The sequence below is a fragment of the Dermacentor albipictus genome, chromosome 1 (assembly GCF_038994185.2).
Source record: "Dermacentor albipictus isolate Rhodes 1998 colony chromosome 1, USDA_Dalb.pri_finalv2, whole genome shotgun sequence".
NCBI lineage: Eukaryota > Metazoa > Arthropoda > Arachnida > Ixodida > Ixodidae > Dermacentor > Dermacentor albipictus.
The window spans coordinates 212,971,467-212,987,012 of NC_091821.1; the positions used below are offsets into that span (position 1 = coordinate 212,971,467).

Genomic DNA, 15,546 nt, shown 5'->3' on the forward strand with positions numbered 1-15,546 from the left:
TTATGAGTATATCAGCTTCGTACAAAAAGGGAGATGGGCTAATGTACTATAGCTACATAGCGTGCTGGATGACTATAGCTATTGGATTGTACTTCTCAGATATTCTTTCTGTTTCTTCTTCTATACATGCGAACTTTCTCCCTGGGCGAAACTGTCTCGTAATCCTTGTAATCTTTTCGCCTGTCCGAACTCAGCTGCGCCATTAAAGAAGCCAGAACTATCCGCCATGGCGATCGCATTTGAATGAGGGTGATCGAAACGCAAAAAGAAAGCTCGTTTTCTTAGGTTATGCAATCCCAAGTGGTCAGAATTGATACTGAGCCCTCCACTGCGGCGTCTCATTGCAGCAGCGTTGCTTTGTGACGTTGAACTCCGTGAACTCTCGTGACCTTATAGAGCGGGTCTAAATACTTTTGATTGGATTTAGTAGCGTGTTGATGCGCCGAAATCTGCTGAAACGTTAGCGTCTTTGTCATCGAGATTGTTAAGACAGGTGCAAGAACAGCAGTGCAGTGTAGACGAGTGTGGCTGCATTGTTTACTGAAAAGTTTTATCTTACGCCACTGAAACTAGTTGTGCAATCTCGTAGCAGCCGACATCTTCAACGCTGCGAAAAATGCCAGATGTGCTGCGTGTCCCAGCTAATGTTAGCCAAGCTGTTCTACAAAATAAAAAGGTTAAAAAAGAAAGGATTTCACAAGATAGTAATATAAGACGTACGAACTACAGTCATCGGTTGCCAAACCTCTGAAAACCGAATACCGCTTGCCTTAAAACCGTATCTTGCACTGTATTTTAAAAATATTTTTTTTTCTTTCGTTGAAGCGTTTGGCTAACGTTAGCGTGTGACATCCTATGCGTATAGTATAGCGCACGCATATTCACCGTGAGCCTGAGCTGCTTGCAAAGAATCCCGAGCCAGTCCCTACGGATTGAAACATGCTGACAACTCGTCAGGCTCCTTCATATTTTGCGACAATTATGCGGCCAATTTTTCGGGCTGTATAGCCCGGTCCGAAAGTGGCGCAGTGGACTTTTGTGCTGTAGGCCTAAAGTGGCCGCAGGTATGGCTATAGTATACTAGCTAGCTGCTTTTGTACTCTTATTCTGCACTTGATCGGGTGAGTGGTTCTGATTTTATCGACTTTTAACATAAAGAAGTTCAGTAGTGAGACAGTGTTCCAACATAAGAATTGCGATGGTCTGAACGAGAACTTTTCATTTTTTTTTCCCCCAATTAGGCGCGCATCGCGTCAAGATGACAGAACTGGAGCCATCTCCGAACAATGTTTAACCACGTCTCCAATACCGTGTGCCCACATGCAGATGTGCTACAAACTCGCATTTCCAACAGACAAACAAATGAAATAACGAGCTAGATACCCAGCTTACAAAAGAATTGCATTTGTCTAGTGCGTACCTCGACTACAGAAACCCGCATTCCGACGTTTTAGGTGCAATGTTATCGTAGTCTAGATTCTGATACGGAGCCATAGTTGTTCTTCATTTTAATAGGCACTACACATGCTTGATCGCACGCCTACAGCTTAAAATGACAAGAAGAAAAACTTAAGCGAGAAGGAAACGCTCCTTCTTGCTTCAGGTATGTGCCGCGGGAGAAGTGCACGTGTGGGCGCAGGATCAAGCAGCGCTTTCCTTTCGCGGGATTTTTGCTCGCGGCCCCGCAATAATGACGAACCCCCCCCAGATCCCGTGAAGAGGGCAGCGTCCGAGCCGGCACTAAAGTGTCTTGGCAGCGCAGGTACTCATTACCGGAGCTTAGCGCCGAGAAAGGATCGCTAAAAATTCACGCGTGCCGTCTGCGGGGTCGTTCGGGTGCGCAGCACGGGGCGTTCATTAGAGGACGACGAAATACTCATCCGGCGCGCGAAACGCGCCGCGAGGCTCGTGCAGCAGCGGGCGCGGGAGGAAATGCGTGCGCGCCGACCGAGAGCACATGTGGCGCCTGGCCCTCCTCGGCGAGCTCATCGTTAGCAATGCGCCCTGCAACTCCCCGGGGAGTTTCAATTCGCTGCGTTCGCGAAAACTTCTCGCTTCCTTGTTCTTCGCAGCGGCGCAGGCGCGCGCTCCTTCAGCACCGCGCCGTTCTCTCCCGCTTCGCGCCACACAAAATGCCTCATTGATTCCCCCCCCCCCCCCCCCCCAGCCCAGCGCCCTCACAGGAGGCTGCGGAGGCCTCGGCTGCTTCGATGGCTCGGGATCATTCCCCATCAAGTTTTGTTTGGCGCGTTGCGTGTTTGTGATCTGGCGCGCCGTTTGTAGGGGAACCTCGCGCGCCGTAATGATCAAAGGAAGACGGCATCCTTGCTTACAAGGACTCAGGGGCGCCCAGGCGCGCCATCGACCTCCCCTACAAGAGCGCGCCGGCGACGAGCCACCTTTGTCGTCGGCGCCAGGCTTCCCCTTCCTCTCGGCAGAGCTCACCCGCCCGTTTGTTTACGCCGGCGCGCACTCATTAGGACAAAAGCCGAAAGCCCATCGAATTGTTCCCCGTCCCATTCCCCTCTTGCTCTTCGCCCTCTACCGTTTTCCTTTTCACAAACGAGCCGGGCACTTGGAAGCCGTTTAGAGGATTACAAAGTGCAATGCCCCATCCTCCTGCCTTCTCCCTGCGGCGTCGGCTCGATGCAGCAGGAATAAGCTCCTCCGCGCGGACAGCACCGCGTCGAGCAATTTGCCCAACAGCCGCACCCTCCACCTCTCACTAGGGTCCCGCTGTTTGCTGGAGTGTCGCTAGATTACTGGCGAGGCCACCGCGGTTCTCTTGTAGGAACCACGGTGCTCCCACAAGGAAACCCAGAACACGGGCAAGCTGAGGAACGAACGTTTTGGTGTGTCGTCACAAGGCGCAAGAAACACGGGAGCACGTTCCGCTTGGTTTCGTCACTGGCGCACCGGGCCTGTGGTGTAGGGCGAAGCCACGTGTCGCAAGTAGCCACCAGTCTGGCAGCTTCTGCCACAACAATAGCTGCAGCGGCTTTCGTGCGGCGAGGACGGCCGTGACGAGCTCAGAAGACATTCTGTTCTCACAAACGCACAACTCAGATGCGATCATCTCGCTGGCGCCAGCGGCGAGTCCTCGAACGTGTTTCGACCAACCTCTTATGTTTGGCATAGGCTCAATTCCCCGCTTGCTTCGCGTCTGTTGGGTCCGGAGCGCCGTTATGAATAACCCGTTTATCGATTTGAATGGGTGGTATTATTTTCTGCGTTACTTCCAGCAGCTATGATCGAGTATAGATAGCAGTTTTTGAATAGGCCATGTCGGTGTCCTGTGAACCCACTCCTCTGCTTGCTCGTAACATGAGTGTGTACAATAAAAAATGCTGCAACCAGCCTTTAGCCAGGAGATTAGATCATTACTCGCCGCAAAGTTGATGGTGACGACAGCCCAGCCAGTTATAGTAAGTGCGCTTGGTGGTCAGAGACTCTGAAGTGGAAGACGGTTCAGTGCCGTCTTCTACTTCAGAGTCTCTTTCACACTCTCTTTCACACTCTTTGAGAGAAATCATAAGGGAGGACGATCACAACGCGGTATTCTGTAGTGAAGAGCTGCGGCATTCACTTCCGTTGTCGAAGCAGCGCAGTACCCCAGGTGATGACGATATAACCGATCAATTACTCAGAAATGGTCACGAATCGGTTTGTTGGATGAATACAATGAGATTTGGCGCTCTTGCACAATTCCACTGTACGGGAAGTCATCCGTTATCTCTGTGCTAAAACCAGGATGTACGGCAAACCTTCTAATAGCTTCATCGTCCAATTTCCCAGTCATTAACTGCTGGATAGTTGGAAGAACGTGTGTTAAATCGGCGAATCATACACTGATGTGTTCCGCAGGTATGACTTCTTTCCAGAAGTCATACCTTCATAGTCGCAGAGTGGTTTTCGCCAATATCGCTCAGGAGCGGACCATATTGCGGACCTCAAATCATACATGAAGTCTGCTAGAAACAATCATCTGTGTGTGTACATCTTCTAACTGGGCATCCAGCAGGCCTTAGATTCTCGTTAATACTTCGCACAATTAGACTACCGAAAAAAAAAACTAAAGGTTGTTCGTATCCTATAGGCCATTTGTCGTATATTATACTACTACAAAGAACGTGACAGAACAAGGGCGCCATAACGCAAAGCTATTCCAAACTGTTTTATTCCATTTATGCAATCAGCTCTCCACTACTGGTCAAAAATTTTTCGAGCCATCCCCTCGCCCCCCCCCCCCCCCCCCTCGACTGTCTGTCACGCCACGTACGTCACGAAAACCGCGATAGCTCCCCAACTGATATGACTTGGACACACTGATTGTACATGATGAGACCGAACAGAAGAAAAATAATTATTTATGATTCGACGCCTTTTCGCCATTAGCGCTCTACTATTGGTCAAAAGCAGTCAAAAGTTTTCCGGCTACACCCACTTCGCCTGTCTATCACGCGACGTCACAAAACCGCGAAAGCTCACCGCGTCAAAGCGACATTTACGCCTTAAAGATGCTATAATATGCCGAACAAAACATTTTTTTTTTTCTGAATGGCCGGAGACGGCCCCTTTCCGAAAGGAATAGAAGATGGCTGCCCGCCGATCACTCGGGCATCGCTACTCGCACCTGCCGGAGAGCATTGATTTATTTGTGTATAATAAACCTTTCCGCGTGGCAGTATAACGTTATCGAGCCCTTTCGGCACGTATACGACCTCGCTCTGCCAACTCTGCTGCTTTAGCGGCGTTCTTAACCTTCCGTTGCTCGCCGCCGCGATTTTCGACCAGCCACCACAAGCTATAAGTAAGCGGTAGCGGACTGATCGCAGACGCCGGCACCACCCTATTCATCCGTTTATTTTCACAGCGCTGGCTCGGCCCCATCGAAACCCTCGTCGACTTGAGCGTGCTCCTCGCTTCTTTTCAGCCAATTAGGAATGAAAAACCGCTCAATGTAGGCAACGCTATTCGTTTTTAAAGCAAATAAAGGTGACCGCCTCTAAATGAGGAGAGCGTTTGATTGGGCTGTTCAGACAACGCGGCGGGTCACTGCCCGATGCTTGCGTCGGCTGTTACATAATTTTGACGTCAGAAAGCTGCAATAAAAGCAGGTTGGAATAGCTTTATGTTTTCGGGCCCCAGTTCAAGAATTATAAGGCAGTCGTGGAGAAATTCTTCATTGATATTGTGCCTCCGTGTACTGGGGGCGATACCACGTCAGCATGCAATTAAAGGTCATATATTCTGTGTGTGCGTGCGTGCGTGCGTGTGTGTGTGTGTGTGTGTGTGTGTGTGTGTGTGTGTGTGTGTGTGTGTGTGTGTGTGTGTGTGCGTGCGCGCGCGCATGCGTGATATGTAGCTGTCAACCGAGATTTCCTTTTTCGGGCTAAGACTTTGAAGCGTTAAGCTAAGTGTTCTGACCTCCGCGACAGCTCTGCATAAAATTAAAGGAAGAGCTGAAGGTGTTCAGTGGAAATCGATATTTGTCAACGTGGTACTTCGTATGCTCATGAGAATACTGTCCTTGAACTGTTTCTTTCTTTCTTTTTACTTTCAAGAGTAGTGATGATACAAGCCCGCTGTTACTTTCTAAACTCAAGAATTCATATTATGCTCGTGCGCCGGTTCGGCCCGTTAATTATGCAAATTTCTTCAGCTTATGCAGATCACTTTGGCTGTCGATCCGTTTCTTCTTTTTAAGAAAACCCTTCGGAGCGTCATTTGCCGAAGCTAGAGCGCGTAAAAAATATCGCAATATAATGGCTGAGCCATAATTATGCGATAGCAAAGCCTTGTGCCATCATTCTTGCGTGGATGTTCTTGCGCATTGATTATTCCAAGTATTGAAACATATATAAACGGGTGCAGAGGCATTTCGTAACTTCTGACATCTGGGGGAAAAATGAAAAAGGGACAGAACAGCGATATTGGCACCGATCTAGCATGAAAGTATACCGAGATACTTTCAGAGTATTGATTAAAATGCGGCATGATCATCATTCGTCTTTTTTCTTTTCCTTTTTTTTTGTGCGTGTCAATAGAGTGTCAAGTTTCAGTCATGTATGCAGTGTATGTGTTGTTGGTCGTGTGTTTACACGAGCAAGTGCATATGCGTGTACTTCACTATTTTTCCTGTGATTTCTGTTTTCTTCTTAGTACAATCGGTCGAGTTTGTTTCCGTTTCTTATTACTGTCCGTGGCAGGACGTCATAATTTCCTGCCGGCTGTTTCAATGCCCTTGACCAAATCCACCTAGCACTTGACACATTGCGTCTTTCTTTCACTTTACGCTCCAGTGGTTTTGCACATAGTTGGGATGAGGCATTTGGGCAAAAGCAATAGTTAAAAAAGAGAGGCGCAAGCTCTCTCTTAGTGCCCTGATACGCGTCGCTTGCATGCGTACTAAGTGACCATCGACGGAACCTGCCTGCCATAAGTACACGCCGACACCCTTGTTGCTTCTTTTCAGGAACAAAGTCACAAATCCTACCGTCCACTGACAGTGCTGACGTTCCGACTCAACTTCGCTGTCCACGGTCTCGATCCGTTCGGCTACCACTTGGTGAACCTTCTCTTGCACGCCCTGGTGTGCCTCCTCTATCACAGGTGAGGCCTGCGCGAAGCCCATTCTGGCGAGAGCGTCTTTTACACATTTCTGCTCGTTCGTTGTTGCTGTTGTTGTGTATTCAATGATGAGATCCCGGAAATTAAACAATGTAGGCCACCGAAGGCCCGGGTATACCAATCATCAAGAATGAACTTCAGCAACTAAGGAATGTAGGAAAAGAAACAAACGAAATAAAGAGAGTTAGAAAAAAAAGACAGCGGAGACACTGAACACAAATCGACCATAGCCAATGCTGTACAATATGTATACTCAGAGCACGCTGTATCGGCGACATGCCAACGTTCTTGCGCGTTCGTAGCTGTCGAGTGCATCGCAGCACGCCACGTTGTAGCACGCTGTGGTATTCACGTCTTTTGTGTTATTTGCGAGTGCCAATTTGCCGCGTACTTCTGCTTGTCGACGTTGATTTCGTTGAGTACAGGCGTCGGTTCGCGCTTTGTGTCTCACATTCTACCTCACCAAATCCGTGCAGCGCAGGCAAAGCCACGGGTTCACTCCACCACTGAGGAACTAGTATATCACTGAGAAGGTCTTGTTATTGTGAGAGTCCCATTCGCGCGTTTGCGTGAAAACGTAGATGTGTGTACCACTGACATCCGCGGAATTTCTTTCAACTGGAACCTTTCGTGGCAGGCTTCCGGCCTTAGTGTCCCTATATTTTCTCGTATTTTGTTGCAGCACTACCTAATGCGAAAATCTATACATTTTTCTTGATAATTCGTCTTATGTTATTTAGTAACCAAGTGAAAAGCAGTAACCGTCTCCAGCAAACGACGACCCCCCCAACGATTCCTCTATTTATTTTCATCTCAAAAGAAAGAAAAAGCACCTCGTCCACTGTCCTCTGGTAATCGTTTTGTGCGTGACACCAGCTGGATCGAAGCGACAAGTTCTTTTTCCTTGTTCTGGTTCATCGCGTGGCCTGTCAAAATCCGTAGCTTTGACGGCGCTCTAAGGTTTCGGTGGGCCAGAGTGCAAAAGCAATACTTGCCTCCTGAAATTTAAGCAGCGGAGTGTGCGGTCAGGCCGAAATTCACACGCACGAACTTGATTGTTTTGTCGTGCAAAGTCCTCTTTTGTTACTTTTAATTATAAGTTTCCTTTTCTAATTTCTATTGGGAATCATTCTCAAACCACTAGTTAGTCTCTGATACTCATTTGTGCGCTACGTTTTTCAAACTGTTAGTACTAGATGTCGCGAATTCCATCGAGTTAAGCCGCTTCTACGAAACCTCACGTACCCCACAACTATAGTTACGCATTCTTTTTGTCCAGCTATTTAACCACAATCTCTAGTGCTGTTGCGCTACATTATAAACTAGTTTTTTTTTTCTTGTTCCTTGTATAAAAACCCGACATGAGCTGATATTAGAGTCTGAACGAAACTAAACGTATCTCATCTTGACACACACACACAAAAGGGGGGGGGGGAAGCCAAGGAAGGAAAGCAAACAAATTTTTGGCCCTTCTCATTATTATGTCGAAACACTACGTGTGGACCGTGACCTGAGCTAAACGAGCAAGGAGCGATCAACTCAACGAGGATTATGTGAACTTAAAGGCTTGCTTATAACAGTCATTTAATTTTCATGAATTCCCTCATGACCGAGAGTTCTTCACCGATAATATTATCGATCGTAAAAAGAAAAAAAGCACGCTCGACCGTGGCGTTTCAGCGTTAATGGAAACTCCACGTGAAACAGTGCCCGAGATGTAAAAAAGTGTCTGATGGGCCGCAGTAAAGCTCATTTATCACATGGCAATACGCTAAAGCGAAATGGTAGCCTCTTATTTTTTTTTTCTTTCGCGGAAAAACAGCTTTGTTTTCGCTGGTTTAAACGTGTCGAAGTTATTTTCTCCGCATCGTATGACAAATGGTTTCAGCTGTTTTCTTTCCTTTTTTTTTCTTTTTTTTCCTTTTTTGTTGTCCTTCCTGGACCTGTCATTCTCATTCTGCTAAAATGAGTAATATAAAAAGGGGGGGGGGGGTATTGTAAATATCAGGCAGCGCTTAGTGGCGTTTTATCAGAGAGTGTTGTAGACAATTTTTTTTAGCGCGTTGTTACGCTTCACAAACGGTTCCATCTGAAATCAATACTCTTTGTTGTGTATGGAACATACCACGGCAAAATAAGACGACACTTTTTTGCAGTACATCACGCTACCCATATTTTACTTATGTATGCACTAACTGGCACTCGCGTTAACTATCACGCCGACTCGCGCTTACTCACCGTCATGGCTTCGGGACGACTTTGGGTGAGTGTGCCACCAAAGTGTATTTATGCTAAGCACCAGCGCCGGCCCTGCTCTTTATATGCAATCACACACGTTAACACTCCCATCCCCGACCGACACAGACATGCTCCCACACTCACGTCCACAGACAAAAACGCCATTAAAACTGAGGGTGAGGGAGTGAGTGAGCGCCCGAAGAAAAGTGCCGACCTCTCCGTCTATTCATCAAAGCTACTGTAGCTGCATTTCATTGTAAGAAATTAAAAGAAAAAAAAGATAAAGAAACAAGACAGACTGAGCGTGTCATCCAGCAAGTTCTCATTGAAAAAGCATAAAGTGCGCTGTCCGGGTTGCTCGTCTTTCGAGGAAGGAAGATCCAGAATTCTGAACCGCAATTCGCAAATTGTTCAACTATGGAAAGTAACTCTATATAAAATGCATTCCCCCTGGCGACGAAATCTGGTTTTCCAAGTTCGACCGACGATACCTGATAGGGAAAGCGATGAAGTGCTTCCAAACTCAATAAAGGTGATTCCTGAAATTGCTTTAAAGAGCCGATCCACAAGACCGGAAAAGTGCATTGGAGTCATCGGTGGTAAAGCAAAGAAATAAGAAATGAATACTGTGTCGAATAAAGAAAAAAAACGCGGGTCGTATCACTTTATTAAAGTTCAAAATTTTTTTTTGGAGCTGCCACCGTAGCAGACCTTTCATTTCATTCCATTTATTTTCATTAAGGACCCTATAAAGGAAATTACATGAGGGTTGCACCTACTGAATATAAGCAGGCACGTTGCCACAACAGTTCACTTTACGAGATGACGGGTAAGGATATTAATAAAAGATGACGGGCAGCTGACGGCGACGATATGACGAGGAACACCGGGCCGAGATGGGATGGGAATTGCAGGTTGAGGGGCGCTTTAGAAATAACAGTGCATACACGTAAGTGGGAAGCTTGGAAAGGGTGACTCGTGCCATGATATATGTATGTTGGCGGAGTGTAATATATGAAGAGCGGTTGAGCGATGAGTGAAAATAAACAACTTTTGTAACAGTAAAAGCGTGGCTATGCGGCGTTTATAAAAAAAAAAGTAATCATCTCGATTCTGTTTTCAATGATGAACGCTAACGTCTTACGAATATGATGAATGAATGAATCTGGCCGCACGATGTTCAACAGCTTCGAGATTATTTATAGGGCATGTATAGGTCGTATCACATAAGGTGAATGCTCATTCCAGTTTTGTACCGATAAGTAATTTATACGGAAATAATTTTGTGCATTTACGAGCTCACGCAAGCAGCGCTTGACAAATTATTTTCTTTTATCTGCTGATGATGCGACGTTGGCGACATGCGCATTGCATGTTAGGTCACTAGAAAATGTGACGCCAAGATGTATGAAATGCGTTGCTGATTCACTGGCATGGTTACAAATTTTATATATGATTAAGAAGTCGCTGTTTGGCGACCGGTAAGGCACCTTGTATTTGCATGGTTTAGCGGACGCTAGCCTGTGTTCACGCCATTGTCGAGGCTTAGGTCAACTTGAAAGGTCGCTTAACTGGATGCATTGTAAACTGAGTCATAGATTACGCAGTCATTCGACAACGTATTCGTGATTGACAAGATAAGCTACGCGAAGGGGGAGGGGGGGGGGCAGCACAATAGAAGTGAGGCGCGCAGACAGGACACAAGAGTAAAGAAGTGGACACGTTAATTTATATTCATAAAAAGCAAAGGGCTAGCAACAAAACCCCGGGGTACACTTGATGCTACGGGTAGGGGATCGGATGAGTGGCTGTTTACAAATACTGATTGAGAGTGGGTTGTAAACAACAAAACCATCCATGCGAACACATTCGAGTACAAGTTTAATTGAGATAGATTTATCATTAGTCACTAGAGGGGTGCGTTGCTAAAGCTAGACAAAATGACTCTGAAAAGAGCATGCATTATTAGGTAGTGATTCTGTGTTGACATTTTTTTTTCACCATGGCACTTTACCAACACCCTAGGATGTTCCTCCTTCTGCAGTACGCCTCACCTATGCATGCCGCGGCCGAGACGGTCTATTACTATGGTGTACACAGAGGGCTATTGTTTCCAGCATCGTGTTGGCATGCCATGAAGATGGACGAAATTTTGTTTATATGTAGCGTCACATACGTTAATTCCGGCGAGTTTGTGCTTTCTTGCAGACTCAGAAGGTTGGTTTTTCCGCCTGATTTGGTATTCCGTTATTGAGGCAAACAGCACGAAAAGATTTGATACGAAGACAAGGAAGCGTTGTGTGCGTCTTCTTCGCTTTCGTACTAAGTCTGTTAGCGCTGCTCACCTCAAGGTTGCAGAATCACAACCCAAAATTCCAGCGAAACGGATTTGGAGACAAAAACGCCGTGATGCGTGGAGTGTTTCTTGTTGTAGCCTCTGAGCATTTTCTAGGCAAAAAATGAAAGAGTTTCCAGCTCCTGTGGAGCTTTTTCGCTGCCCTCCTGCACGATCCTGCGCCGCGTAGAGCCACAACTGTTGCGCGGTGTTGAATGCACGACCGCTTACAATTAAGGCTGTCACATTAATGTTTCTCAACTTATAAGAACAATTTTCAAAGGTGATTTTAGGATATCTTGCAGTTAGTTTCTTTTTCTTAAGTCCAAAATGCGCATATCGTATTAGTGCTGAAAAATGGAGTTCGCGACTCCGAGAGTGCGGACGCAGGCGCGTGCACGACTTTCCTTTCAGGTGTCTCGCAAGTAGACACGAGAGTCGACTCGTTATGCACAGCGCTGCAGATCAAACGTCCCAAGGGAGCGAGAATAAGCCGCTACATTTTCCATCGCAGGAAACACGGGAGGAAGAACGAGGGAAGGGCATCGGCTGGTTTGACGTCTACCCCGGAGAATAGCTCGCAGCGCAAACATGACTGGGTGCTTAGGCCCGAAACGGCCGATGTGTCCCCTCCGGCGCCATGTATTGCCTCCGCGAGCGACAAGAGAATACACGAGCGGAGATATCGCGTCACCGTGCACGCGTGTACAGCTCGCCGGACGAGTCCGCCCGAGTTGAAAAGCAGCCGGCGGCGGCGGCGTCGAGAGTCCCGTGAGCAGCCGTGCTGCCGAGCCCGTAGGCCGCATTGGCAAGGATCGGACCATTAGTGCAGCCGCGTCGGGAGATCCACCTCGACAGAGACTGATGGCCCGCACTGAGCCTAATGGTTCTTGCATGCGTTACCGGGGCGTCCTGAGAGAGCCGTTCCATCGTCGACGCCGTCGAGAGTCGGGGAGACGAACGACAATGCTACCGTTCCGGCGCCTGGCTCAGGGAACGACGCGGGCCGCCCGCTGCCTCCCCCCTTCTTCGCGTTTTACAGTTAGCTCGGCTTGCGCTCGCTTGCCTTCCCCTTTCCTTGTTCTTGCTGCCCGTTACCCGTGTCGTCTGTTGTTATTGGCAGACGCTGCGAGCAGTGCGACAGGGGAAATTCGGTTCAAAGTTTACGCCGCCCGGCGCACCTGAATTTCCAGCGCGGTGCTCAAGGCACGAGTGAAACAGCGCGGCCTGTCGCTGTAAAACTGCTCCCATGTCGAGTGCTGCTCTCACACCGCGCGTCGCAGTCTAAAATAAATGCACCTATTGATTTGCTTTTGAGATCGCTATAATGCTCTCGCCTCCTGTCTCGCTCTGTGTCATTTGTGGACGAAAGGAGGGGGGGGGGGGGGGGGGGGGGGACGGTGAATTGCATGAACAGCGTGCTGAGTATGGAAAGCAAACGGGATCGCCTCGCAGAATTGACTGCAGTAATGACGTCGCGCGAGGCGCCATTGTGATTGGCCGCATTCGGAGCGGGGCAGGCGCATTAGCAGCGTATCGTCGCCTGGTTCTCGTCAGCATCCTTTGATGCCTTTTTAGAGCGCATCTGGCATCGTCGTAGGTGAAAATAACGCTACTCTGCACTCTTCAAAGCGTGGACCTCTGTACGGTGCAATTGTGAGCACGTCGGATGTTTTGCGCTCTTGGAATACGGAACAACCACGGTCGCTTAAATGCGGATATAAGTTATTACGGGTACCAAGTGGTGCTTTAGGACGTAAAAGGGAGATATTGCTGTTAAATGGATTAACGGGGTTACAACTCCGTATATTGTAACCACCAGCAGGGCAAACAGCATTCGCATGACACCAAAAGTAAATTAGTTCGCATACCGCGTTTCTACAAAAGCAAGTATAAATATTTAAATACAGTCAAGGTGGCGCCCTTCTAGCGAAATAAATGTTAGAAGGCAACTTGTAGGAAAAGGTTTAAATTATAATGTATGGGAAAGGAAAGAAATGCCTTTATTAGAAACGCTAATACGTTTTCTTGTATTTGTCTATCTAACGTCCTGTGTGTAGTTTGTATACATCGCGCTATGCCATATTTAAAAATTTATTTACAACAAAAATTTCAGAATACCCAGTGTATATATATATATATATATATATATATATATATATATATATATATATATATATATATATATACATATATATATATATATATATATATACATATATATATATATACATATATATATATATATATATATATATATATATATATATATATATATATATATATATATATATATATATATATATATAGCCTTAAAGATGATTATGAACGCAATAAGCTGCGTCATTACCACCCCCCGTGGTGGCTTAGCGGCTAAGGAATTGCGCTTCTAAGCACGAGGTCGCGGCACCAAATCGCATTACGATGGGGGCGAAATGCAAAAGCGCCCGTGTCCCATGCATTGGGGGCACGTTAGCGATCCCCAGGTGGTTAAAATTAATGCGGAGTTCCCCACTACTACGGCGTGCCTCATAAGCAAATCGTGATTTTGGCATGCAAAATTCCAGAATTCTATTAAATGCGTCATTGCCCTTGTAATTTTATTACTTTTCTAAGTGTTACATTAGACCCACAACTTAAATACAAAATTCGTGTAAATTATATAATTAAGAAGGCTGTTTGTCTCACCCGCGTACTCATTTGACCAAGACATTGTTTTCAACGGCATATTCAAAACATATATATATATATATATATATATATATATATATATATATATATATATATATATATATATATATATATATATATATATATATATATATATATATATATATATATGTGTGTGTGTGTGTGTGTGTGTGTGTGTGTGTGTGTGTGTGTGTGTGTGTGTGTGTTTGTGTGTGTATAACTGAAATCATTTCTCACTTTTGTTGCCTAAGTTTCTTAGCAGCTGAGCTGCTAAGCAACTTAGGCTTTATATATCCTTTATACGAACCTTTACAATAATCTTTACTTGGGTTTACCTTCATAAGCAATTTTATTACCAATAAAGACACGCCATCAACACCACCGTTACAGCGGAAAATACCCTGATGAAGGAGTAGACAACAAGAACGCTGACTGATGTGTTTCAATTTTATTTTATTTATTTATTTAACAATACTGTAGGCCTTTGCACAGGCCCAAACAGGAAGTGGATTGTACAATATACACACGAGCATGGGAAAAATAGGAAAAAAGAAAAACAAAAAATATATAAAGCAAATGAAATGCCATACAACAGCACTGGTATACAACGCAAGACACCCTTTTTTGTTTCACATGAATCAGGGAAAAGGTACTCAAAACAATTGCAATATTTGTCTTATAATATTCTTGTAGTTATTGTGGATCTATATAACACCAGTACTCAGCACATTGCAATATTTACATTTGAAATGCAATCACCCGTGCACTAGTGTCCAGTCAATCAACCAACGCATTACCTTTAAACTATGCGCTCAACTACTTTCATGAACAGCCAAAATATGACTCCAATTTTGCGACAAAGCCATCCACAGAATCTGAGTCTACAATTTCCTTTGGTAACGAATTCCAGATTTCAATTGCCCATGGGAAATATGAATAGCTGAACGTGTCGCACTGTGTCGGATATTGCCTGATGTGTTTATTATGACAGGTTCTATTGGAGTGTCGGTGTGGTGGCTGCACGTAATCTCGCTTATCTATATTAATTTTGTCATTACATAGCATAAAAAGAAATTTCATGGCAGCTACACGACGCCGACAAACAAGGGTAGGCAGTGCTGCCTGGCTTCTAAGAGCACTTACGCTTTCGTGTCGAGAATACTTATGGTAAATAAATCGCAACGCTTTATTTTGAATGCTTTCTAATTTCTGTGAGAGTCCTTTCTGGTGCGGATTCCACACTATGCTACCATACTCAAGAATTGGCCTTAATAAAGTTCTATATGCTGTTAGTTTCACGTGGGATGGTGCTGCAGTTAATTTTCTTCGCAAGAAACCGAGTGTTCGGAAGGCCTTCGTGCATGTATTTTCGATATGGGTATTCCATTTTAACGCGCTTGTAAAGGTTATGCCTAAATATTTTACTGTGTCAGTTTGTATTAAATCGTTGCCGTTTAATTTATAATTAAACCTAAAGATCGACTTTGTATGAGTTATGGTCATATACTGTGTTTTCTTAAGATTAATTTCCATTCCCCACATGTCACACCAGCGGGCTATATTGCTTAGTGTAGTATTTAGTCTAAGCTGGTCCTCGATTCCTTGCACGCTTGTATAAATTACCAAGTCATCGGCGAAGAGCCGCAATTTTA

The 15,546-nt window shown here is 45.7% G+C and overlaps 1 protein-coding gene across 11 annotated transcripts in view; it reads left to right on the top strand.

Annotated features, from left to right (window-relative positions):
• LOC135915994 (protein O-mannosyl-transferase Tmtc3-like) overlaps nt 1–15,546 on the top strand; it is a 953,411-nt gene that overhangs the window by 866,220 nt on the left and 71,645 nt on the right. For all 11 annotated transcript variants that reach the window (XM_065449184.2, XM_065449185.2, XM_070530822.1 and 8 more), the window contains one exon: nt 6,476–6,612. In XM_065449184.2, coding sequence (XP_065305256.1) covers nt 6,476–6,612 — 137 coding nt within the window. The remainder of the gene's footprint in view (nt 1–6,475; nt 6,613–15,546) is intronic.